This window comes from Azolla caroliniana, unplaced genomic scaffold (genome assembly GCF_043228905.1).
Source record: "Azolla caroliniana isolate FFs.n. ecotype wild unplaced genomic scaffold, voAzoCaro1.0.p SCAF_3, whole genome shotgun sequence".
In the NCBI taxonomy this organism is placed as follows: Eukaryota; Viridiplantae; Streptophyta; class Polypodiopsida; order Salviniales; family Salviniaceae; genus Azolla; species Azolla caroliniana.
Window position 1 is genome coordinate 5386952 of NW_028230438.1, and position 24702 is coordinate 5411653.

General features: G+C 41.1%; 2 protein-coding genes and 2 long non-coding RNA genes across 6 annotated transcripts in view; 1 reads left to right on the forward strand and 3 right to left on the reverse strand.

Annotated features, from left to right (window-relative positions):
* LOC147865996 (uncharacterized) overlaps positions 1 to 5700 on the reverse strand; it is a 47007-nt gene extending 41307 nt beyond the window's left edge. The window contains exon 1 of the long non-coding RNA XR_015529460.1: positions 5573 to 5700. This is a non-coding gene — a long non-coding RNA (uncharacterized LOC147865996). The remainder of the gene's footprint in view (positions 1 to 5572) is intronic.
* Positions 5701 to 8762: 3062 nt separating this feature from the next.
* On the reverse strand, positions 8763 to 17671 carry LOC147866000 (uncharacterized). The gene is made up of 3 exons (XM_087316361.1): positions 17539 to 17671; positions 17000 to 17437; positions 8763 to 11566 (listed from the first exon to the last, which is right to left on the reverse strand). The coding sequence occupies exon 3, from the start codon at positions 10660 to 10662 to the stop codon at positions 9160 to 9162; it is 1503 nt and encodes a 500-aa protein (XP_087172487.1). The 5' UTR covers positions 10663 to 11566; positions 17000 to 17437; positions 17539 to 17671; the 3' UTR covers positions 8763 to 9159.
* Positions 12054 to 14667, reverse strand: LOC147866001 (uncharacterized). 3 transcript variants are annotated; one of them, XR_015529554.1, is made up of 6 exons: positions 14585 to 14667; positions 13737 to 13890; positions 13492 to 13613; positions 12671 to 13166; positions 12412 to 12537; positions 12054 to 12271 (listed from the first exon to the last, which is right to left on the reverse strand). It is a non-coding gene; the product is annotated as an uncharacterized LOC147866001 (long non-coding RNA). The 3 variants fall into 3 exon arrangements; XR_015529553.1 differs by having other exon boundaries at positions 12412 to 13166; XR_015529552.1 differs by lacking the exons at positions 12412 to 12537; positions 12671 to 13166.
* Positions 17672 to 21439: 3768 nt separating the features above from the next.
* LOC147866002 (uncharacterized) lies at positions 21440 to 24086 on the forward strand. The gene has a single exon (XM_087316362.1). The coding sequence runs from the start codon at positions 21497 to 21499 to the stop codon at positions 23399 to 23401; it is 1905 nt and encodes a 634-aa protein (XP_087172488.1). The 5' UTR covers positions 21440 to 21496; the 3' UTR covers positions 23402 to 24086.
* Positions 24087 to 24702: the final 616 nt, after the last annotated feature.

Here is a 24702-nt window from a genome sequence, read left to right on the forward strand (position 1 = left end):
AAGCACTGCGTGCTTAGCATTCGAAGATAACGCAATATCTTCATCAAATCGGTTTCCGTATGTCAAAATCAGACAACTCCCTCTACATACGAAGCGATTCCGCAAGTCTGATCATCATCATTTTATATGTGGATGACCTAGTCATTGGAGGTGAGCATCTCGTCGAAATGACTAAGGTCAAATCCCTCCTTTCCGACAAGTTCGAGATGACGGACATGAAGGAGCTCCACTACTTCCTCGGCATCGAGGTAATTCGGACTCCGGCCGGAATCATGATCTCTCAACGACACTACATCCTCAAGTTGTTATACAAGTTTGGGATGGCTGAGTGCAAATCGGTGGCAACCCCGCTCGATCGTAATCTCAAACTAGATGCGAACTCCGACACCAAAGCGTGTGAGCCGACTCAGTATCGGCAACTCATCGGGAGCCTCATCTACCTCACGATCACTCGACCCGATCTTAGTTATCCGGTCAGTCTCCTTAGCCAATTCATGCAAACACCACATGATACTCACTTGGATTGCGCTGAGCGAGTTCTACGATACGTGAGCGGCACAATGGATTACGACATCCTCTAAAAGACCGCAATGCCAATACGACTCGAGGGATACACAGATGCCGATTGGGCCGGCTACAAAGCTGATAGAAGATCAACCTCCGGATTTGTTTTCTCCCTCGGCAGCGGAGCAATATCCTGGAGTAGCAAGAAGTACCCTACCGTCGCTCTTTCGAGTACGGAGGCAAAATACAGGGGTGCAGTCGTAGCTACGTGTGAAGCCGTATGGCTCAAGAGGATTTTGAATGATCTGGGCGTACCCATCAAGGATCTGATTTCCCTTTACTGCGACAACATGAGCAGTATCTATCTAGCTCGGAACCCGATGTTCCACGCGCGGACAAAGCACATCGAAGTGCACTATCATTTCATCCGAGATCGCGTTCTGGCTGGCGATGTCGACCTACAACACATTAGCACCAATCTTCAAATGGCCGACATCTTCATTAAAGCCTTAGGAGCGGACAAGCTGTGGCAATTCATGACCGATCTCGGATTGACGATCCTTGACCTGCCAAGCTTGAGGGGGAGTACTGAAGACACTACGCAATAACACGTGAATTCCGCAACCACGCAACGAAGCAGCGAAGAGCCGATCTACCGCGCAAAGCCACGAAGAAAGACACAAGCCGAAGCAAAGACTTTGCACAACGCAAGTTGGAGCACGGATTCCGCAACTCCGCATAAAGCGAGCCGACGCGAGTTGACGCGGACTTCGGAACGCGAGTTGAAGCGGATTTCGGATACCGTCTGAAACCGACCTGACTTGAGCTTGAGGGGGCGTGTTGAGAATCAAGCTCAACTTGGTCTAGTGTGTGAACTCGCCTTAAGAGTGAAGAGACACTCCAATGGTCACCACTTTGTATTCTAGCATTTAGTATGAGTCATAGAATCATATTCTATGACACATAACTTATGAGCTTTCACATTCCCCATGCTCCATGAGGCTTGTAGTTAATGAAGAGAGAGGGTGTCTACATAAAGCACCCTCCTCCCACCTTGTATAATGTTGAGTCTTTCTCCTTTGTCAATAGACTTTTACCTTGCGTATTCTCTGTGTTTCTCTCTCTCTCTCTCTCTCTCTCTCTCTCTCTCTCTCTCTCTCTAGTCAACATGTTCAGGCCCATCTCCCCTCCATTGATCCCTCTCTACCGTTAGAAAGCCTTAGTACAAAACTCACACACATCCTTCACTCCGCAGCAGCTAGCAGTTTCCCATATACAAAACACTCAAATCAAGGTAGATCAGGATCAATGCCACAAAATAAATGGTATGACGAGGATTGTAGGGACCTACATAGAAAACTTACAGTATCGCAACTCAATGGTAGTATTACCTCCACACAAGCTCGCAAAGAAATGCATAAGATGACACGTCGTAAGAGACGAGCGTGGGAGGCATCCCAATACTGGGAACTCTACCATATGCTCATGAGTAGCGATTGCACCACGGCATGGAAGAGACTACGGGAGCCAAGACCACAAACATCGAAGATCCCGAAACTTGGCACACATATACAGAGAGACTTTACCAAATCCCAAACCAACCACCTTTTCCAATGCCTTCCACACCCCGGCCTACCACAGGGACACTTTTCACGACCTCTAGGGTCATGAAGGTCATAAAGAAATTACAACATAGGAAGTCCATGGACCACACATGATTGCGAGCAGAACACATTATATATGCGAGAGAGTGCCTAGCTCCCTTGCTAACTCTAATCTTCAATCGTGCCCTTGCGGAGGGTTTTCCACCACAGTGGACTATGAATACAGTGACCCCCATACATAAAGGGGGGGACCCCATGGACCCAAATACATATAGGACCATTATGATAGGCCATACCCTTGCTAAGTTATATGGTGCAGTAATGGAAGCAGAGCTTAGCGACTACATGGAGACCCTAAACCTTCGTGCACCTGAACAAGCTGGCTTTAGACGAGCCTTCTCCACTATTGATCACATCTTCACACTTAGATGCCTAATTGACCAAACTAGGGCTCGCAAGAAGAGATTATATTGTTGTTTTGTGGACTTCCGCAAAGCCTTTGACACAGTCCCTAGAGATCGGTTGTCTGATAGACTTAAAAGCTTGAGGATACCAGATGATATGGTATGGGCCATCTACGCACTATATGAACAAGTGTCCGGGTGTGTCCGATGCCCAGGTGGCCTATCCAATCGTTTCACTAGCACTATTGGTGTAAAACAAGGTTGCCCCCTATCACCGACGCTTTTTGGGATCTACATTGATGAGATCACAGATTTTATTGCTCGTGAGGGAGGCACCGGAGTGGTCCTTGGGGATACGCAGGTTCGTATCTTGCTCTATGCGGATGACATAGTTTTGCTCTCTAAATCCGAACACGACCTACAGAGGCACCTCAATGCCTTAGATGACTTTTGTGTACAACGAGGATTGGTAGTGAATCTAGGGAAAACGAAAGTCCTTATCTTCCACACATCGGCCCAAGTTAGAGCTAAGTGTCACCTAACTATCTCTCATAGCCCAGTCGAGGTGGTTGGATCGTACGTATATCTCGGAGTCACTTTTAGTGCCCGCTCAGGTAAATTTTCGATGACACAGGCAGCGAAGGATAGACTCACGAGAGGACATGCATCCCTCTCACTCCTAGAGAGACAATGCCACCAAGCACACTTTCAAGAGCCACGGACTAAAGGGTGGCTCTTTGACTCATTAGTGACCCCCTCCCTCATGTATGCATCAGCGGTTTGGGCTCCAGGATTACCATCCTTCATGTGGACGCAATTAGAGAGACCATTGGTGATGATGCTATCACGCCAACTCCGAAGCAAATCGACTGTACCACATGACATTATTAGGGCCGAGTTCACGTTACCCCCAATGCTAGTAGAGGCACTTTTTCAACTTGTAGTCTTTATTGATAGGATACATAGCCAACCACATGATAGAATATCTCATCAAGCCTTTAAGGCCTCTCGATCATTGTATGAGTCCGGCTATACTAGCTCATGGTATAGCATGATGGTGACTTGGCTTCTTGCGAATGGTCTAGACATTAATAACCTACCTCCCCTTAGGTACAACCACACGAGTGATAACACCTTAATCTCTCATGAGAACCGCAATAAAGTAATACGCCAAGAAATATGGCAAATTTACACTCGGTGTAAATGGATCACCCCACTAGAGCCACTCCCATCTAAAATGTCGTACTATAAGAAACACTTCATGCACTTCTCTGAGTTAGGTTTTATCACACGGCCAAAATATCTAGATGTATTCTTACCACATGCACTAAGGGTTGCCATTGGACAACTTAGAATATCGTCTCACCAACTTGAGATTGAAAATGGCCGTACTAGTGGAGTCCCTAGGGAGGAAAGGATATGTAGGTTATGTCACATAGAGATAGAGGATGAGTACCACTTTACATGCAAGTGTCCAACCTATGCCGAGATAAGGGCAAAATACCAAGACATACTTGGTCCATCTCCCACCCTCCCCAAACTATTAGATACTCTAGATATAAAGAAATTAGGCAAATACATTCTAGAGCTAAAACAACACAGAGAGAATAAATTACAAAATGTTGACAATAATGTTGCTAATGATCACGAACATGTAACAAATGCAGTTTTTCAGGAACCTGAAGAGACAACGAATGCCGATACACTTGCACCACCCGGCCTTTCCATTGATGAGGCAGAAAACCAGAGAAGAACCAGACGTCCTCGGGTGCCGGGTTTCAAAACAACTCAACGTGATGTGGAAGCAATATTAAAAATAAGGGAACGTGAGCTACACCACCTAGAAGCCATGGCTAGGGCACTCTCTACATTGGAACCCACATCAAGACCCTTTGACCCCCCACTTCTTTTCGAGAGGCTTGGGTGGAAATAAAATTAGGCTTAGTGTATAGTCACTTTCGAGTATACTACATATTGTACACTACTAGAACTCTTTTAGTTTAAGTTCTATTTTTTTTTACTTAATTTTATTTTTAGTTATGATGACTGGATAAATACTCTATTGTTGTAAACCAATTGTCTCATGGGCCAAATTTGGCCTTAGAAGACGTTAATACATCTTTCTTTCTTTCTTTCTTTCTCTCTCTTACACACACACATAACTCACATCTCTTCCGCTTCACAAGAATCCATCTCTTGATTCTTTATAGATTCAAACGAAATTTCAGTTCTTGTTCCTCTACAACATGAACAACCTGCAAGTGACATACCACTACATATTAAAAATAGTTTCATACTGAAGTTTAAAATCTGTTGAAACATCATCTTACACAACATCTTTGGTAGTCATCAAATTTTCCATACACAATCAGTTCCAAAAAGTAAATGGTTATTGATTTCATGCGTAGTAAACCACTAGTCTACATGAACCTCCAATTTGTACCATTTCTATTTAGGTACTGTTTAAGGTTGTTCTTAAATAAAGGAACAAATCATTCCAATTGAGAGGACTAAGACATAGCAACCACCAAGTAATCCCAAGTTGTAATATCATACTCCCTACCCCAAAACCAAAACCAGAAAATGAAGCAGTGGTGCAAACCTTCTCTGAAGTAGCCATGAAGATCCTCTCATGTATATCTCTCCTTCCGCTCTCATGTTGTGTATGTATGTCTGTCTCCCATTCCATCTCCCTTTCCCATCTCCTTCTCCCAGTCTCTGTCGAGCCACATTTCAAGTGGTTGTGAACCATGGCATTTGTATAACTAAACCCCAAAATTTATTTGACTGCAAAATGTATGAAATTTGTGTTACATTTATGAAATTGATTTACGTACAAAGAAACCTTAACATTACCTAAATGATCACAAATATCTCTACCTCTCTCCATCATCACCCTCCAAAGTTTATCTCCTTAGCCTTGAATTATTCAGGAGACATCAAACAAATTCATTCATCATAGCAACCTCATAAACTGATCAAAGATACATACATCCTTAGATCATCGATCGATACATAGATAAATAAATGTAGAAAGATAGATTATCAAGAAATACGTACATAGATAATCAATATATGTTCATGTAACACAACCCTACCTCCAAACTGAAGCAAAAAAAGTATTTGTCAAAGTGACCACAAATGCTCATTGAATCAGAGGAGAGGAAGAGTCCAAACAGTTCGAGTATGTTATTACTGGGATATTCATAAAACTCTTGATAAGATTGCATAGCCTATGGCAATGGCCATATTAATCTAATAACTTATATTATCACGATTAGGAACTCTACCGAAGATTATTAATGATTGATGGATAAGTGTTTGATGTTGATCACAAGGGTGCCATGAATGCATTCTAAATACCCACAATTCCAAATTACATCCTCTACGATGACTCTCTTTGTTACAGACATAGACTAATGTAAGCATGAGATAAGGATAGAAAATAGATAAATAGATAGAAAGGAGAGAGAGAAAGAAAGGTGCCGATCCACCCGACCACCCCCGAACGAAGGGATCGAGACGGACTCGAGCCTCGATCGACGTCCCATACCACCACCGTGGCGTCGAGTCGTAGTTGGTGCTGGCGCACTCGCTACAAGAGTTGATCCACCACAAGACAGAGTCTCGACGTAGTCAACCAGATGATCCAATGAGGGTAGCTAGGCCTCTTATTTATAGCGATACCCAAGGCTCCTAGGCAAGTTCACACTTGGCTTAATGGGTTGTCTCAATCCCAAGGATTAAAAGTAATCCTCCCCTTCTTTACACTCTCGTTTAATCCTCACACTTATCCACATGTATAGAATACTACGGTAAATTCTCACCGCGGGATATTATATGGTCATGCCCGTAACACTCTTAAAACCAAAATGCCTAGTAGTTCATGGCACATGCTATTGACAATACCAACCACAATGCATTCTAATAAACACAATTCAAAAAAAGAGTTCTTCCAAGCGGTCTAAAGCCTAGTTTGGTATTTCTTTTAGTTTGATGTTTTCATTGAGCTATAAGGGTGGGTGTCAATGGTTGGTACAACACAATGACTCATAGATTTCCCATTCTTTACATCATTTCATCATAGTAAAATTTAACAATTACAATAGTTTACAAAGATATTCCATCAAAAAGCTACATAAAGACAAATTATGAGCAAAATGTATGGAGACTAGTTTATAAAGATCTATGGCCAGAAAAGAAAAGGCACACCTCCAACAAACTCATTATTACTCCATGCCTAAGACAAACAAAGTCTACATAGGATGAAACATTCATGAGAATAGGTGTAGATTCAAATTGATTGTCATTGCCCTAGAAACATAGGTGTAGATTCAAATTGATGCTCCCTTTGTCCCAATGCGGACAATGCATGCTTTCTTAGATGAGCTCCAAAATCAACGTTGATGATACATTCTGCTACATCCTTGACTGAATCTCGATTTCTTATATCGCATTTCGTGGTGTGCCTCGCATAATTGTTTGATTTGCTTTTTTGTATCTGTGATTAATAGTACATATACTTATAGACGGGATCAATTGTAGATGAATCATAAGAATGAGATAGTAACTTGAGAGAGACACAGACAGAGAGAGAGAGAGAGAGAGAGGCAGAGAGAAAGAGAAAATGCAATGACACAACTATCCTTTTCTGATCTTTCTGAACTTTGTAAACCATAACATATGAAATTCTAAATAATGTGGGATCCAGAAAAACCAAGGAATGATAATTGAGAATTGAGACAGAAGCGAGATTCAAACCTGTGCTTCCAATTGAGATGAATTCTACCACCAAGACACTTCCACTAATGGGTTGAAAGACATTGTTTAGCTGGGTTGTTTTTACCCTGGCAGATTAACCTGAATTCCGTCATGAATCAAAGTATCAAGAGATGGATAAAACTGCGGAGCAGAAGATGTCAATATTTTACATACACTTATTATAGTGGGTTAGATGCAACAAAAATTCTATTACATGGAATGTATAATTCTAGGCATTTGCTTAGTAATTGAAAATTCTAGAGTAAGGATATAGAATCATTCCATTCATCACTCAAGTGGGCAAGAAACAGAACCCAAAAGATGTATATTGCATCATTCACAACTTACGATTGATATATGCACTATTATGAACAATAAGATGAGAAATGAATAGACGGAGAGAGAAACAGAGCACTAAATTTCTTCGACTGTTTTTTCTTTTTTAAACTTTTTGATTCAAAAGAAAATGGAGTCCATATATATTATTTGATTCTACTCGACGCATGAAAGCTAAATGGGTAGCTATAGTTAGGAGCCACGTTTTCTACACTTAGCTAGGGATACCTCAGATCATGATGGACGATTTCACGTGATAGGGATCGAATTCCATATGCATAGGCTCCATCCATATGTGTCTGAAATAGAAGTGACCTGCTGATCTATGCATGTGAGGTCCACATGTAACAACATATTGTGACTCTCTGATCATCATCTCCTGTGGTAGTGCTCATTTCTATAATTCATCGTCTATAATCTAACAACTATTCAGCCACTCAAAGTATCATCCTATCTACGATAGGCATTCTCCATGTCGGCTTATCTATAGACTATGATCTAGCAATAGCTTTTCATCCTTCACTAAAAAATCTATGTTGAAATCAGTGGTATCATTCTTTGATCTCATAGTAATTGCCTGAGCAATGGTGCACATATTCAATCTATGGAAAGCTATGCCCATGCTCAAAGCTAGTATAGAACTAGGTGGAAAATTTATCTGTGCCATTCAATTGCATTTGTACCTTGCAATATTTTCTTGTAACTTTGAGATTTTAGAGACAGGTTGAACAATTTGTACAATGCCCATGACATCCCCATCCGACCATATCTTCGTTTGTCAAGCCTTAGTGTTTAAAAAGTAAAGAAAACTCAAAATTTCCTTTATTTCCTTGGATGACCAAGGGTGTTCGCCAATTTAAAGGAAACCCATCGGTATTCTAGAGATCAAGATTAAAACATAGACCAAATCAATTGGTGACCCAAAGTGCTGATTTTAAGTGTAGGCATTACAGTACTATTATTTTCACTTCTTTTAAATTGGACAAAACATCTTTTAAAACAATTTTGTAGGAGCAAATAAGAAGATATTGATGTAAGTTTTTGTAATGAATGCAACAACAAATAATTACTTGGGTTTGAATCCAGTCGTATTGATTTATACAACATTTTCTAAAAACCATCATCTTTACATATTGAAGATTACTAATTTAACTGAGTTTAAATGTGAATTTATAAATAATATTCTGAGGGAACACCATAAGCCTATGATATGATTCATAATAATAGTTTTTTCTTCTTTATTGACAATATGCAACAATCTCCATCCAACAAGACAGAACAACAAAGAGACGAGCAAGAGACACAAATCATTAGAACCTGATATAGAGGACAGGAAACCATCGATCCAACCATTGGATGTGAGTTTCTTGATGGCATGAATAACCCCTCAGAATTTGCAGCCCAATCGAAGTTTGTATGGCTGTCGATTGGAGCATGTCGAATTCATGTGCCACAAACAAACACCTACGGGACGGGATTTTTATGTGTACCGGTTTTTTTCTTCTCTCCTTTTGTTCTCACTTCTTCACCTTAGAACGCCACTGTTTATCCTATTGAATATAAGGGTCTTTGTAAGTATCATTAGGACTTCTTTCTGAAATTAAATTAAACCATGCAACTTGAGAACTCCCGCTGATTTTATCATCATAAATTGCTCGCCTGAGACCGAACCTCTCAGCTATGTTTTGGTCTGTCAGACCTCCATTTTCCACCAGGACGGATTCCAGCCACTTTTGCCATTCATTGAAACATTCTATCATGGTTGGACATTGGGAAGACATTGTTGAAGAGGTGGATATATCCATTATTGATTCAATTGTACTTGATAGCAGAGGATACTGTTTTGCCAGTTCGCGATGGCTACTCCAATCAGGTATAGGAGGGTTTGGAAGGGGATCAATAGAGTCAATACCCAGTATCATGGCCACACTCAAAACATAAAAGAAACCATTGATATATGAAAGAGCTTTGGAGAGACACTCTGATTGAGATTTTGACCAGGAGGTGAGGGTGATGCCAGGTTGGTTTTGCACTGGGTGTGGCAGTATCTGATCCTCGCAATACAATTGGATTCTCACCGAGGTCACTCCTGAGAGTGAAGTCACTGGATTAGCTATTCCTTTGTCACCATTGGTCGTAAGGATGGCGACACGAGGGAGTTGCATCACATCCTCATTCTCCATAGGGAGCTTCAACAGCTTACCTATAGATTTCTTAATCTTGGTCATCACATCCTTCCGCACACATTGAAAGTTTTCATGTATTTCCCCTAGCTTCTTATTGTTTTCGCTTAGCCTCTTGGCTACCTGTAAGAACTCATTATTAGTGGCATCCACATTATTATATAAATTTGAGATGGTTGTTCCCATATACCGGCTATATTGTACCTCAATTGCCTCTTCTGATTTTACCTTTATCGCGAACTTGCTACATTGTACCTCAATTGCGTCTTCTAATATTTGACGCTCTTGTGCCAGGTTATTTTTTAAGCTAGTGATGGTCAAATTTTGATGACTTTGGGGTTGCTCAAGTACATTGTCTTCCTCATGTTTCAGTAATCCATCCCCCGACACTAGCTCCAGCCATGCTTTACATGAAATAAGAATTCCCCAATAATTCTCAAAACCGAGGAGATCAATTAAATCATAGTTCGTTTGAGGACAAGGCATATGCGTATTGCGTGACTTCCAATCATAACGTTCTGGCTCCCCTCGTTCAAGCTTTTCTCTTAGTTGTTCCTTTAAATAAGTTATTTTCATGCATTGATCTTCTCGGTCTTGTGCCCTTGATGGATCAAGTAAGCATTCGGGTCGAATGACGCTCTCTATTAACTTCACCCCTTGGATGCCGGTGGGTTGAGCTAGTATTGTAATCAAGCTATTGATAATATGCTTCTCCACGTAAGCTAAGGTTCTTGGCATATCTTCTAAATTTTCAGTATTGTTTACAGCTCGAACCAACACATCTATGACATAGTTTGATTTTGCTTGGCACAACACCACAATGATCTCCTTGTCTGCAAAACGGATGGATATGGAATCTCTCCCAAGCATAATGTTAGCATTTTATTCGAAAGCATTGTTAAATAAGATTTGAATCCTAGGAAAGATTCCTGGTGTAAGAAAGGTAAGGTCTTTATTTTCGCACTCTAACCTCCGTCCCCTATACACAAAAGTATCATTGTCATCATTATCATCTAAGTTGCATGGTGAATCCCATTGAAGCTGATGCACACCAACATTTGGCAATATGGCTGGGATAAAGATAAGGTCCACATTGTTTTCATAGGCACTGGCATGATCAATGCCAACTTTGCAACATAAATGCATAGCTTTCATCAATCTTAGCACAAGTGATCCCTCTACTTTAAATCCAATAGTGGATCCCAAGTTCTCTTCTAGGAATTCTTGAACTACACATCCATTGTTAAACACAAGGGTATCATCAGATGGTTCAGACTTTGTGAAGCGAACCAGGCTGGCAATGATGTGATTGTAGAACCAGTTGGGATCAATAATAATGACCGTGGTTTTGTTGGTGTATATGATGCTTCCCAACTCGCTCAAATCTGACGCAATCGTATTCAAATTGATTGAACCATTGAGACTAGAAGGTTTACACATCTTACAAATTTTAGTAAACTTGCTCCATGTAATGATTCGCTCATTTGTTCTCTTCAAATGCTTGGACAATTGTCTGCTTACTTCTGCGCAAACTCTGTACTGCTTAACACCTTGGAGCATCTCTCTGGCAACTTTGAACAAATGCTCTGCTACAGGTTTGACGGAGTCCTCCTGTCTCGCATCAACTTCGAAAGGAGGGTCGGCAATGTAGATCACCCCTAGGAAATCTGATCGAAGTGAATGAATGCATGGTGAGAGAGATCTTGAGACCGACACCATTTGATCTGCTCTTGTGAACACCACCATCACTTTAAGAGTAGTGTTGGATTGGCGCCTTTGTTGGAAAATAAGGAAAAGAATAAAATTGTAAAAATAACAAAAATAAACAGTTATGACTCTTGATATGAAGAGTCACATAAATCTTGTATTAAAACAACACACGCTTCTCTCTAATGTAGAGAGAAGAACAACCAGAATATAGAAAACTCAGAAATCATTCTTCTTTCTCCCTGTCTCTGTTTTTCACATGGTATCAGAGCAAGGTTCTATATACAATTATAGAAAAACAGAGAACAGAATCAACAAATTATTCAAGAATTCTATCTTTTCTCATAGACTTCATAGAGAAACAACCAACAGAATCAATAAATCATTCTGCAGGCCAGAATTCTTATCTTTTAAAGATCTGTACATTCCTGGTTGTTCTGATTTTTCTGTTCAACCATGGCTCAAGCAATTCCTTCATCATCCCAAAACCTCCTGTATAGAAAAACAACAATAAGCAAATTGAACAGCACTAAGCAAATTGAACAGCACCAACTACAGAGTCTGGAGCAGCAAAATGACCCTCATATTCAAACAACTAAAATTATGGCCAGTTGTTGAAGGCAAAGAGACACAACCCACAACGTCAGACCCGAACTACGCGGCATGGGAAGAAAAAGATCTAGCAGCAAAGCTAGAAATTATGTCAAATCTGGAGGACCAACAAGCCGACGCGATCAGAAATTGCTGCACTGCAAACGCCATGTGGATCGACCTGAAAAACGAATTCGAACCAACCACAGACGGAAATCAGGTCATGACTCTAAACTCGTTAGTAATTTTAAAGATGCAAGACGAAGAGGATATGTGTGCATTCATAAATTCATGGAAACGCAAACTAGATGATTGTCTTACGTCCGGAGTTGAAATAGAGTCCAAATTGCAAAGACTTCTCCTATTAGGTGCACTGCCACCATCATGGAGCACTTTCGTCACCACCCAAAATTTCAACACAAACACAACCCTCATTGACCTCATAAACTGTATAAGACAAGAAGAGGCAATGAAAAAGGCACGTCGACCGGAACAAACACAACACACATTAGCAATGATAGCATACCGTAGCAAACAACCCTCTCAAAATCAAAGAATTGAACACAAGCCCAGATATTACCCAGAAAATTTTAGATCACAAACCGGAGGCCTTCGGTTCTCACAAATTTTCTGCACCATTTGCAAGAAATCTGGACATACAAACAGTCAATGTCGGTTTAGACAAACCAGAATTAAACAACCATATCAGAGATCTAGATCTCGAGTAGAAGCCCACTTAGCTGAAGAAATTTCAGAAGATGAATCATACCAAACTGAAACAAATAAGGAAAAAATTGACGACGGTTATGATGACCTCATGCAAGCATTCCTTGCTGAAGCTTTAACAGCAGGAATCAACACAAAACAGAAATCTGACAACACCTGGTATTTTGATACCGGTGCCACTCATCACATGACAAATAACAAACAATCCATAACAAACTATAACCCCTTACCATCACCAATTCCCGTCGTGTTTGGTAATAATGGTAGGCTAAATGCCTTAGGAAAAGGGGACGTAAACCTCTTTCTGGGAAACAATCAAGTTCTCATAGTAGACAATGTTTATTTTGTCCCTGGAATCACAAAAAATTTATTATCCGTTTGTCAAGCAACAAAAAATGGCACCTCCATTAAGTTCGAAGAAACATATGCTCAAATTAAGCATAGAAACCCGGATGGACAGATAACTAAATACATCTGTAAACATCTAGACGATGGACTCTATCGCATCCCATGCACACCCACAACCATCACTTTAGAAGCACACTATACATCAACAAATGAACAATCTACTTTAACGAATCTGTGGCACCATCGACTCACACACACTCATCTACAAGCCATAAAAAATATGCAATTTCATAATATGGCACTAGGCCTTCCAAAAGCCCACCTCACAAACTTGAAAATCTGTGAAGGGTGCATTCTTGGAAAAATGCCCCAACATCCTTTTCCGCGCCGACAAACCACAAGTAGTCAACCCCTACAACTCGTCCACAGTGATCTTTGCGGCCCTTTTCCTACAAAATCAATAATTTAGTGGATCAGTATACTTCATAAGCTTTATCGATGACTATAGTAAATTCACCGTTATTACTTTCTTAAAAACAAAAAATCAAGCCCTATCTGCATTCAAAAATTACCTTCACCTCGCTGAAAATCTCACTAACCATAAACTAAAATCCCTACAAACTGATGGTGGAGGGGAATATCACTCAACGGAATTTATAAACTTCTGCAAATCACAAGGAATCCACCATTGGAGGTCTGTTCCTCACACACCACAACAAAACGGCACTGCAGAAAGAAAAAATAGAAGCTTGTTAAATGCTGCTCGCAGCATGCTACATGCCGCAAAACTAGAATCGAAATTCTAGGAAGAAGCTATTGCGACCGCTTGCTATATCCAAAATCGAATCTACCATCACTCCTTAGGCTTCCTCACCCCATTCGAACTCTGGTATGGATATAAACCACACCTCCAAAATCTGAAAATATTCGGTTGTCCTGCATTTGCTCACATACCAGACACCAAAAGAAAGAAACTTGACACAAAAGCCAAGAAAGCGATCTTCGTCGGCTATGGCGACGCCCATGGTTACAAAGCCTATCGCCTATATAACCCTGATACAAACACATTTTTTTTCAGTAGAAGTGTCCTATTTGATGAAGATAACATTCTTCAACAACATAAGAGTCCCAACAATTACTTAACAAACACAGAAACAGATAAACACCATCAAGGTAATGTCACCTCCTGGCCAATACAACTTGACGAACACTCTCTACATGATCCGCATCACGGCTTCTCTAGTATAGCCGCCACACCATCCTCAATTTCTCTCAGCCTGACAGCACCCTCACATCATCATTCTTCTGATGATGAATATGACTCCACGTTTTTGGACACCCAAACAAACTCATCACATGATGCACAATCGTCCTCCTTCTGTGAAGACAATAATAATGTGAACAAAAATCAGAAATTTACCTCGGCAAAGCGACCTGTCCGAAACTCTCCATCACAACAGGCCAAGAAAGATGATCATATCCGACTAACTCCATCCTCTGCACGCTTGCTTAACCCTCGCCCACAGTCGCCCCTGCCTGCAAATGATGAGGCTTCATCCTCTACTACCTACAGAACCAGGTCTTCTGACGAGGATGGAAAAGACAGTCACGGCCTCGTGCGACCGACACAGATAGACCATCGCGATTTTTCTGAACAGCCCATCGCTGACCTACACAGCCGGAACCTGAAAATCACGTCACCAATCCCGCATCCTTCACTCAGTTCCCACAACAGAAATGACCACTCAAACATTGGGCACCCACCTATTCTGTCAAACCCAAAGATTTTCAACGACTTCAACTCTCCACACGCTCCACAAACTAAACATCAGCCCATCCCTAACACTGACACTACACCTCCTAGACGTCTAAGAAAACTATCGGACATCTACCAAGAATTAGACGAACTAGAGTGTCATTTTAGCGATCTCGACACGGGGCATACATCCAACCTCGACGACGTAGATAGCCCACATACCGATTTTGAAGAACCTACCAACGTCGAAGAAGCACTTCAAAGCCAAAATGCAGATCACTGGATAACCGCAATGAAAGATGAAATGCATTCCCTCACAAAAAATAAAACATGGGACCTAGTGGAAAAACCCACCGACCGTAAAATCATCACTTGCAAGTGGGTACTCCGAATAAAGTATGACCCCCAAGGACAACCTGTCCGTTTCAAAGCAAGACTAGTTGCTCGAGGTTTCACACAAGTACCCGGAATAGACTTCACAGATACTTTTAGTCCCACACTCCGAATAACATCTTTTCGACTACTTGTGGCCATCGCTGCGGCTAAAAAGCTTGAGCTTCATCACTTGGACGTTCAAACCGCGTTTTTACATGGTGACCTTGAAGAAGAGGTCTATATGGCGCAACCCCCGTATTTTCAAAATACACAATTTCCAACACACGTCTGCAAACTTCGGAAGTCTATCTACGGCCTACGACAATCACCCCGAGCCTGGTACTATCGTCTCCACACTTTTCTAATAAAATGTGGCTATTGTAGACTTAAAAGTGAACCTAACATATATCTTAGAAAATCGGCATCCAACTTCATCATATTAGGAGTATATGTGGACAATTTTCCCTTATTATCAAATTCTCTATCTTATTTAAATCTTTGTAAACAAGAGTTGAAATCAGCTTTTCCTATCACCGATCTTGGACCCATGACCTATTTTCTAGGAATAGAAGTAAAAAGAAATACAAGTCTAGGACAAATCTCACTCTCACAATCTCGATACATTGATAATATTCTAAAACGTTTTAATATGGAACATTGCAAACCCATATCTACCCCACTTCCTACCACACTTAAGTTGTCCATCGAAGATAGCCCAAAATCACTCATAGAAGAAACTGAAATGGAAAACATTCCATATAGACAAGTAATAGGCTCCATACGATATCTAGTTAGCAGCACGAGACCAGACTTATGCTTTAGTACAGGATTACTATCACGTTTTATGACAAACCCTGGTCCAAAACATTGGCAAGCACTTAAGAGAATTCTTAGATATCTTAAACATACTAAACACTTGTGTCTTACTTTTCAATCTATGCATTCGGCGTCAATCCAATCAAACTTGTGTGGATGGATGAACCCCTCAACTACGCTTCATGGATGGACCGACGCCGACTGGGGAGGAGATGTGGATGACCGAAAATCCACAAGTGGCTATGTCTACACCTTTGCCGGAGGAGCGATTGCGTGGAGATCGAAAAAACAAGCTACAGTTTCACTATCTTCGACAGAAGCAGAATATGTTGCCGCTACCCTAGCTGCAAAAGAAGGAATTTGGCTAAAAGCCATATTAGAAGAAATAAACTTTGACGAAGAAAAACCAATAGAAATCTACTGTGACAATCAGTCATGCTTGAAGTTAGCAAGCAACCCAAGAATCAGCGACAACATACGTCACATATCTTTTAAGCATCATTTCTTAAGAGACATGATTGAAGAAAAGAAGATCAACATAAAGTTTATGCCATCAACTTTGATGTGGGCAGATTTCTTAACAAAGCCAGTAGCAAGTCATAAACATCTACAATGTTGCAAAAACATTGGACTACTCAATCATACAAAAGCCGAAGATCAAAGCTTAGAATTTTGATTATTTTCCTTAGGGAGGAGTGTTGGAAAATAAGGAAAAGAATAAAATTGTAAAAATAACAAAAATAAACAGTTATGACTCTTGATATGAAGAGTCACATAAATCTTGTATTAAAACAACACACGCTTCTCTCTAATGTAGAGAGAAGAACAACCAGAATATAGAAAACTCAGAAATCATTCTTCTTTCTCCCTGTCTCTGTTTTTCACAGCCTTTTGGAGGCGAGGAACCTGAGCCAGTACCTGAAGCTGGCTTCGAAGTCTGCCATAGTTTTCATAGGTGAGGTCGATCGCTATTTTCGCTCAGCACAGGACTCCAAACAAACACCCACAGCGATGGCATGTCGGGGAACATACAATCATGGAAAGCAGGGAATTGTTGTTGGCCTGGTATGACCCACAGCGAGAGTCTAATTCCCTCTCTTTCGATGGCTCTGACCGCGATTCTCTGTATGGGGTCAGCCTGGGTACCTTGGGGGATTCTAATATCTCTCAGCTTACTTCTCATTGATGGTATGCAGGGTGGATGGGTGGTGCGGACCTTGATTCCTCGTGCTCGTGTGCGGAAAGATGAAATTCTGCGTTTATGACGTCTGCGAAACGGCATGCGTTCATAGATGGAAATCAAGGTGGACACAAAGGTAGTCTTTCCTACGCCAAAGAAATTATGCAAAATGAAAGCTTTAGGCTAAATTGGCTTCTGAGATCAAATAATGTAGTGTAATGTAAATGTTAGAGAGTGAGTGTTTTGCCTGAAAATTGATCTCCACAGATGACCAATGGCATGGAAGTGGCAGGCACCAGCTCCCAACCTAATCTCAGGATGTGATTGCGCTGGTTCCTCCATAGCTGGGCTTGGATGGCGGGATCCATCTTAGGATACTGAAAGAAAGGAAGGCCAGATCGAGCAAGAGCATCCACGACCGCAACAACAGCAGATCGGCTTAATTCCTTTGAGGAGTAACCTAAATGAGGACTCTCTACTGAGTTACGCTGCATATCAAGGCTGTATAAGTGAAGAGGCGATGCTGAATCGCTGCCAGATGTCTGCTCTCCTATGAACGGTGGTGCTAGGTGCTCCATGAAATTGATTAGCTCCTCCTCTCTCATATCTCTAGTATAACTGCTTAGAGAGAGCTCTTGGAGCTTCGGCCAATTGTGCAGAAAACCAATGCTCCTTCCCCAGTCAATGGATATGGAATCTATATGCAATCTCTGGAGAGAGGATGTGAGGGATAAGTGTGACGGACGAAGTTCTGCCAATTCTGCAACAAATTTTCCGGAGACGTCTATACCTTCAAGGTGGAAGCTAGTGAGGGAGCTAAAGTCGCGCAACACTTCTATGCACTGATCGTTAATCCTCATCCACTGCAGCGAAAGATGGTCGAGGCCTTTGAACTTCTTGAAGGCAGTAAGGACCTCATAAAGGTCGAAATCGCACTTGGAGACGAGTAGGCTCTTTGGCGCCTCATTACGCTCTGAAGACCGATAGAGAGCATCCAGCCAAGCGGACTGTTCTTCTCGGGTGAGAACCGTTAGATGCGGGAGATGAACTGCTCCACCCCTAAAATTGGCGGCATACTTGAGGTAGTTCATCCTCTGCTCCGGAGTAGTGTCACCTCTTAAATTGACCATGATGTCGTTGCTCCCCCAATCATGTCCGCCCCTGGAGTATGACTGACACGTACTCTATTGTTTTACCTCTCTCTATATGGATGAGGAACAGGTTCTTATCGCTGAGATCATTCATGAGATGAGAGCGCCGCTGCTCTAGCTGTGGTTCCCAAGGAATTGAGAGAGGGTTTAAATCCTTGAGAGCTTCCTTCGATTTCTGACACGCATCTCCGCTTTCATTGGAATCCCAACAAAATTTGATCAGGCGGTAAGGCGGTGGAAGATTCTGATCATGATCATGATTAGGTGGAGCTACAGTCTCCTCATCTAGGAAGGATGAGGAAGAGCTGCTTCAAACTGTCAAGAACTGCAGCCTTTAAAGGCTGAGACGGTTGAAGATTCTGACGTTGTTGTTGTTGATGATGATGATGCTGGGATGTTGCAGCCTCTGCAGCCATGATAATTATATGTATGAACCTAAGTGATCTGATTGTTTCGTCTGGTCTAATTAACAGACGGAGAGAGTTAATTGAAAACCCCTCAAACCTTTCCAGTTCTAGGATTGACACATACATACATACATACATACACATACATACATACATACATACATACACGGACATACATACGCACATATACATACAGACATACATACACATATTACATGCAACTAATAATGTTGACTTCCAAATTGCCTGCCAGGGTATGGTCGGTCAACTACGGCATCGACAAGATAATGTGGTGGGAAGCATGGTGTTTACCTCAACTACAAATTTTTTTCATTTATGGAGGTATTGTTACATTTTACTATTCAAACCGTGGACTAGATCTTGAGCATCACCAGCAACTAGACAATGAAGTTGCAAATGAATCCAAATGATCATTTTGTATATATATGGATGGCATAGTAAAAAGTTGGTGATGATTGAGCAGATCCTCTCTCTCCTTTCCCTTTTCTTTTTAGATTATCCAATTGATTATTATTTCATGGGGTGGGTATCATGTTTGATGAATAACAAGTGAAGCTATATTATTCAAATCGGGACAAATGAAAGCAAATTCAATATGAGTAAGAGAAGTAATCAAACTTTCTTTGGTTGGTTTTCACTTTGCCATTTCTAGTTACTTCAGTATCTTGTTCTTGTGTCTGATTGGAGACTTACTAGTGGAAGTGAAGGATGACCAAGAAGTAGAAAATAACATGGAGCTAAATTTTGGAATAAGGCTAGGTAGGATTGACAAATACATACATATATACGTACAAACACAAACATACATGGTGCATTTGGTTGTCCTAGGTCTGACAAAAAGTTCAAAAATTGAATGACACAGAGTTCAAAATTTGATCCCAGGACAAGTAATAATGGTGACTTTTGCAAGTGATGGTATGCTCAATCAACTATGACATCAACAAGATGACGTGGTGGGGTGATCTCTACTTCCACCCCAAATTTATTAATTATGGGGGTATTGTTGCATGTTTCTATTCAAAGTGTGGAGTACATCTTGAACATGACTAGCGAAGGCATTGAAGCGAGACAATATATATGGGGTTCTATATTGAGTGCTCACTCAATGCTAATAGTCTAAGTCTAGTTAGCTTCTCAAGTGTATCTTATTTTTTGTAAAGAAAAAATTGACATTGGGCGACTTGCCACAATGGCAATGAGTAGTACGAATAAGGGGAGATCACGATCGCAAGGAATGTCGAAAGAAGAGATCGCAAAAAACTTGTACAAGTATTTTGTGATAGCCAATATATGTGAGATTAGCTGTGCCATGAACGAGCTTTGCAACCAAGACCAAGCGAACATAAACTTCGTGATCATGACATCTGATGAGAGCATAGGGGAGCTTCTATTGTCGACACAAATGACTGATGTAGGTGTATTGAATCACATAATTTTGAATATAGGAAATGCAAAAAACATCATCAATATGAGAGCTAACGGCCGACTACTCTACTTGCATTTAAGTGCTTTGAAGAGGACATTGATGTAGTACAATGGCTTATGAGCAAGCATCCTCCATCTTGAACTGCATAGGATAGATATATTCCAATGAAGATAAACGAGAAAACAACAAATCCAATTTACATTCCCATTTATGGTGGCTTTAGCATCTTGTTGTTTTGGCACATTGAAGTTTTATACATAGCATAAATTCAAATGTTTGGGGGCATTTTCTTCCTCTTTTCAAGTGCAATGCCTTGCTTCCTTTTCCTTCCATGAATTTTTTATTGGCCTCTATAGAAATTTGGATAAGATTTTGGCATGCTCTTGAACCAATTATTGAAACAAATTTGTATATTGTTATTCGAGGATAGAAATGAGGAAAGGAGCTTGATTTACATTTGTAAAAGTAAGCCTAATTTAATATCGATAGTTGGCAAAGAATAATTGAAAGCTTGAGACCATATAACAGTCAATTTATCTATAATTCACCAATAAATATAATAATGTCATTTTCAGAAGTGTATATTTAGCTCGTTTAAGTTTAGCGAATGTAATTTTGGGCCAAAGGTAAAAAGTTGTGACGGGAGAGATTAGTGGAAAACCTGACATATATATTGTAAGTTGATCTTCACAATCCTCACTAAGATGACTTGTGATCAAGCTACATGTACAAAACACATGGACCCATGACGTAGTAAAAAGTGAACAATGATTAAGCACATGCTCTCAAGTCTCTCCTTTCTCTTTTCTTTTTTGGGCATCCAATTGATTATTATTTTATTTGGTCAGTAGCATTGATGAATAGCAATTGAAACAATATTCAAATGAAGACAAACGACAGAGAAATTTCAATATGAAGGACAGAATAATTCAAACTTTAGTCGATTGGTTTTTATTTTGCAATTTTTCGTTTGGATTGATACATACAGCTAGTTTGGATTGATACATACATACATACACATACACGCATGCATGCAGCATACATACATACATACATACATACATAAATCATACATACATGCATAAAAATACATACATATGTACATACATTCATTCATATATATAAATGCAGGCGTGGATGAATTTTAACTGACGTTAGCGTGTCTTCTTCTTTCTGCATTACTACTGGCAAGGACAAAGGATGTGGATAGACAACATTGCAAGAGACTTGCGGATGTATGCAGAGGAAGGTCGTGGCCAAGAGATCGTGAATCTCCTTGGGGAACTTTCTGACTCCAAGTTTGATACCGTGATCACTAAGTTCGATGAGAGTAACGGAGAGCTTCCTCTCCATGTGGCTGTCAGGAATGGCCATGGATTGGATGTATTGGGTCAAATCTGCACAAAAAGAAATGGGGAGGACCTCATCCATGTGAGAACTAAGGGGGGCTACTCTGCCTTGCATTTAGCTGCTCTCCATGGGAACATTGAAGCTGTGGAGTGGCTTGTCAGCAAGCATCCTGCTGCTGCTGATTGCAACCTCCCTGATGAGGTGAGTTACAACAGACCCTTGCACCTCGCTGTTCTTCATGGGCACAAAGAGGTCGCTGCCCGACTCGTCGAAGCAGGAGCCTCGCTTACCCTCCAAAATGGTAAGAACATGATTCCTCTGGGGTTTTGCGAAGATCCAGAGATGTTCCGGGCCCTTTTCTCGCGCATCGACGATAGGAGAATCGAGAAGGAGATGATGTATTACAGGGAAAAGTTGTACCCCTGCAAAACCATTCTGCATTATGCCGCTCTTCATTGCACAGATGAATCTTTGCTCAAAAGGCTTTACTTAGCTGCAGCCGGTATTCGGCCAAAACATCTACAAGGTCATCCATCAAGTAAGGAAGTATTAGAGCATGTTGATGAAGAAGGGAACCCATTCTTGCACAAGGCCGGAAAGCATATGTTGAAGGTGATCTTCGAGGGGCTGATTGGGGAGGAACGGGACTTCACAAAGCTGTTGGTCATGAATTGTGGATTATACGAAGCTTTCATGGGCAACAGACAGCTATATGATGAACTAGCGTCTGATGGGACGACTTCACAATTCCGTTTGGAATCTATGCAAGGGGAGCTTCTGTATAGACTCGAGCAATGGAGACAGGAGGTAGGCGGCGAGGCAAAGCAAGTCCTGAAGCAACCATGGACGAATTCTCTCCTTGCATATCTGGCTCTTTACCTTGGCAAACACGAGGTCTTGAACTTCATACTGGATTCAAGATTGGAGTTCACTTTGAATCAACCGGATGCAGTGGAGAAGAGGTCATGCCTGCATTGGGCAGTGATACACAATCGAGTGGACATTGTAGACAGGCTCTTTATCTGCTCCCTCAGCTGTTGCAAGGGAAAGAAGCACAAGCAAGAGATGGTCGGTTGTCGGATGAGGTTCAAGAAACCAAGCCCGAGCGTAGTGGATGGTGCAGGGATGACAGCATTCCATATCGCATTTAACCAGAAGAATGAGGTAATGATGCAGACCCTGATGAGGCAGAAGGAATTCAATGAATACGAAGACAAATTGCTGAAGGATAGGGAAGTGTATGTGCAATCTGTGAATGCAATCTTGGTGGGTTCGGCATTGATAGCAGGTATCACATTTGCCGGATGGTTGCAAGTGCCCTCGCATGTGTTCGGAAACAGGGCGATGATTACCTTCTGGATCACCAACAGCTTGTCATTCGTCTTCGCAGTTGCAGCCATGGGTTTAAGCGTCGGGATCCTGTTACTCACACCCACGATCTACATCGGCCAAGTAGTGTTCGAGCTTCAAAGGGGTATCATGTACATTGCATTTCTCCTCATGTTCTCATTGGCGGGAGCCACGGTAGCATTTATAACTGCAGGTTTTGCAGCATTTGGGGATCAAGCTCCCCAACCAGAGTACAACATAGCGATGGGAACTGCGACAGGTCTCTGCGGCCTTGTTTGTGTTGTCATTCTAGCGTATTATACACGCCAAGTGAAACTTCACAGTTCCGCATATCGACAACAAAGGATCACATCCCATAACAATGAAGAGCATGAGCCTCCACGAGAAATAATAGACTTGGAGTAAAGGTTTCTTCTAATGAACCAACACACTCAAGTGGTAACTGGCCCCACTTGAAAACCAAATGTATAAGCTCTTTTTAAATGTACTCAATAGTTATAATAGAAATGTTAAATTCTTGAAACTTCATCAGAGAAATGTGGTCCCCAGGAGCCTGCTCATCCTTGGAGCACTGGCAGGACGGCCCCCTTCACTGTACTTTCATTGATTACCTTCGCTATACACCGTCATCGAATCCAAATGGAATCAACGTAAATAAACAATTGAATCAATGATTTAAATTCCATACCATCGGCAGATCCATATGGACGAGGTAGCTCCATCTCTTAATCATCATCAGAAGAAGCTTCAGTCACCTCACCGCTTCATCCAAACGTATTGTTGCCTAGGAAGGTCGACCTAGAGTAGGAAAGGGCCAAAAGGCTAAATGAAGTATAGCCAAAGAATATGTAGCCGGACAAGTGTGAAGCCGAACAAGAACATAACTGAATAGCCAAGTAATATTATATGCCGAAAATTACTATATGTCGACATATATATATATATATATAGCCGAATGTAAATATTAGGTAGTTATAACTATTGTGTTAGTTGTCAAAACGACATTGTATTCTTGATGTAATGCATGAGCATTATACAAACTATTGGTCTATAAGTTGTTATTGATTTAACAGAGAATTATGTTTGGAGATTATTGTGTCTATGTTTTTTGAGTTTATAATTCTTAGTGTATTGTGCAGAGCCGATTGGTTGTAGGTGATTTGGGCAGTGTTCTATACAACTATCTTGAGTAGCCGATCCGGCATAACTTATGAACTTAACCTTTCTAATAGTTTCTAATTGTTAAGTCCATACCTCCAACCACAACCTTTGGTGATGGATACTTAGGGATCAAGGATTCGATCCGTGCTTTTCTAGAGAATAGAACAACACAATTTCTCTTGCAAGGTTTGATTTGTGTGAGACAGTGAACATTGGAGGATGGATGTTGTTCAATCTGAGTGATGACAACACATCTGCGAGACATAGAGCACCATGTAATTGGCCAAATCCAACATGTCGGGAACGAATCTGACAAGAGGTTGAAGAAGATTTTACAGTATTTCCTAGCTTAGAGATTTCCCCTGACAGTAGTTCGGATGGTGAAACGTTTGACAATCAAGTTGAACAATCAAGTAACTGCCACACAAGCAACGAGTCCCTAATACCGAATGACCAATTCAACGAGCCAATTAGATTTCAAGAAGAAGACACAATTCCTTACCCTTAAAGTATAACGACGAGCCTGATGCTGAAGCACATGTGCT

Excerpts from the sequence above, each read along its gene's own strand:
- LOC147866000 (XM_087316361.1), bottom strand. The coding sequence starts at position 10,662 with ATGCTTGGGAGAGATTCCATATCCATCCGTTTTGCAGACAAGGAGATC.
- LOC147866002 (XM_087316362.1), top strand. The coding sequence starts at position 21,497 with ATGTGGATAGACAACATTGCAAGAGACTTGCGGATGTATGCAGAGGAA.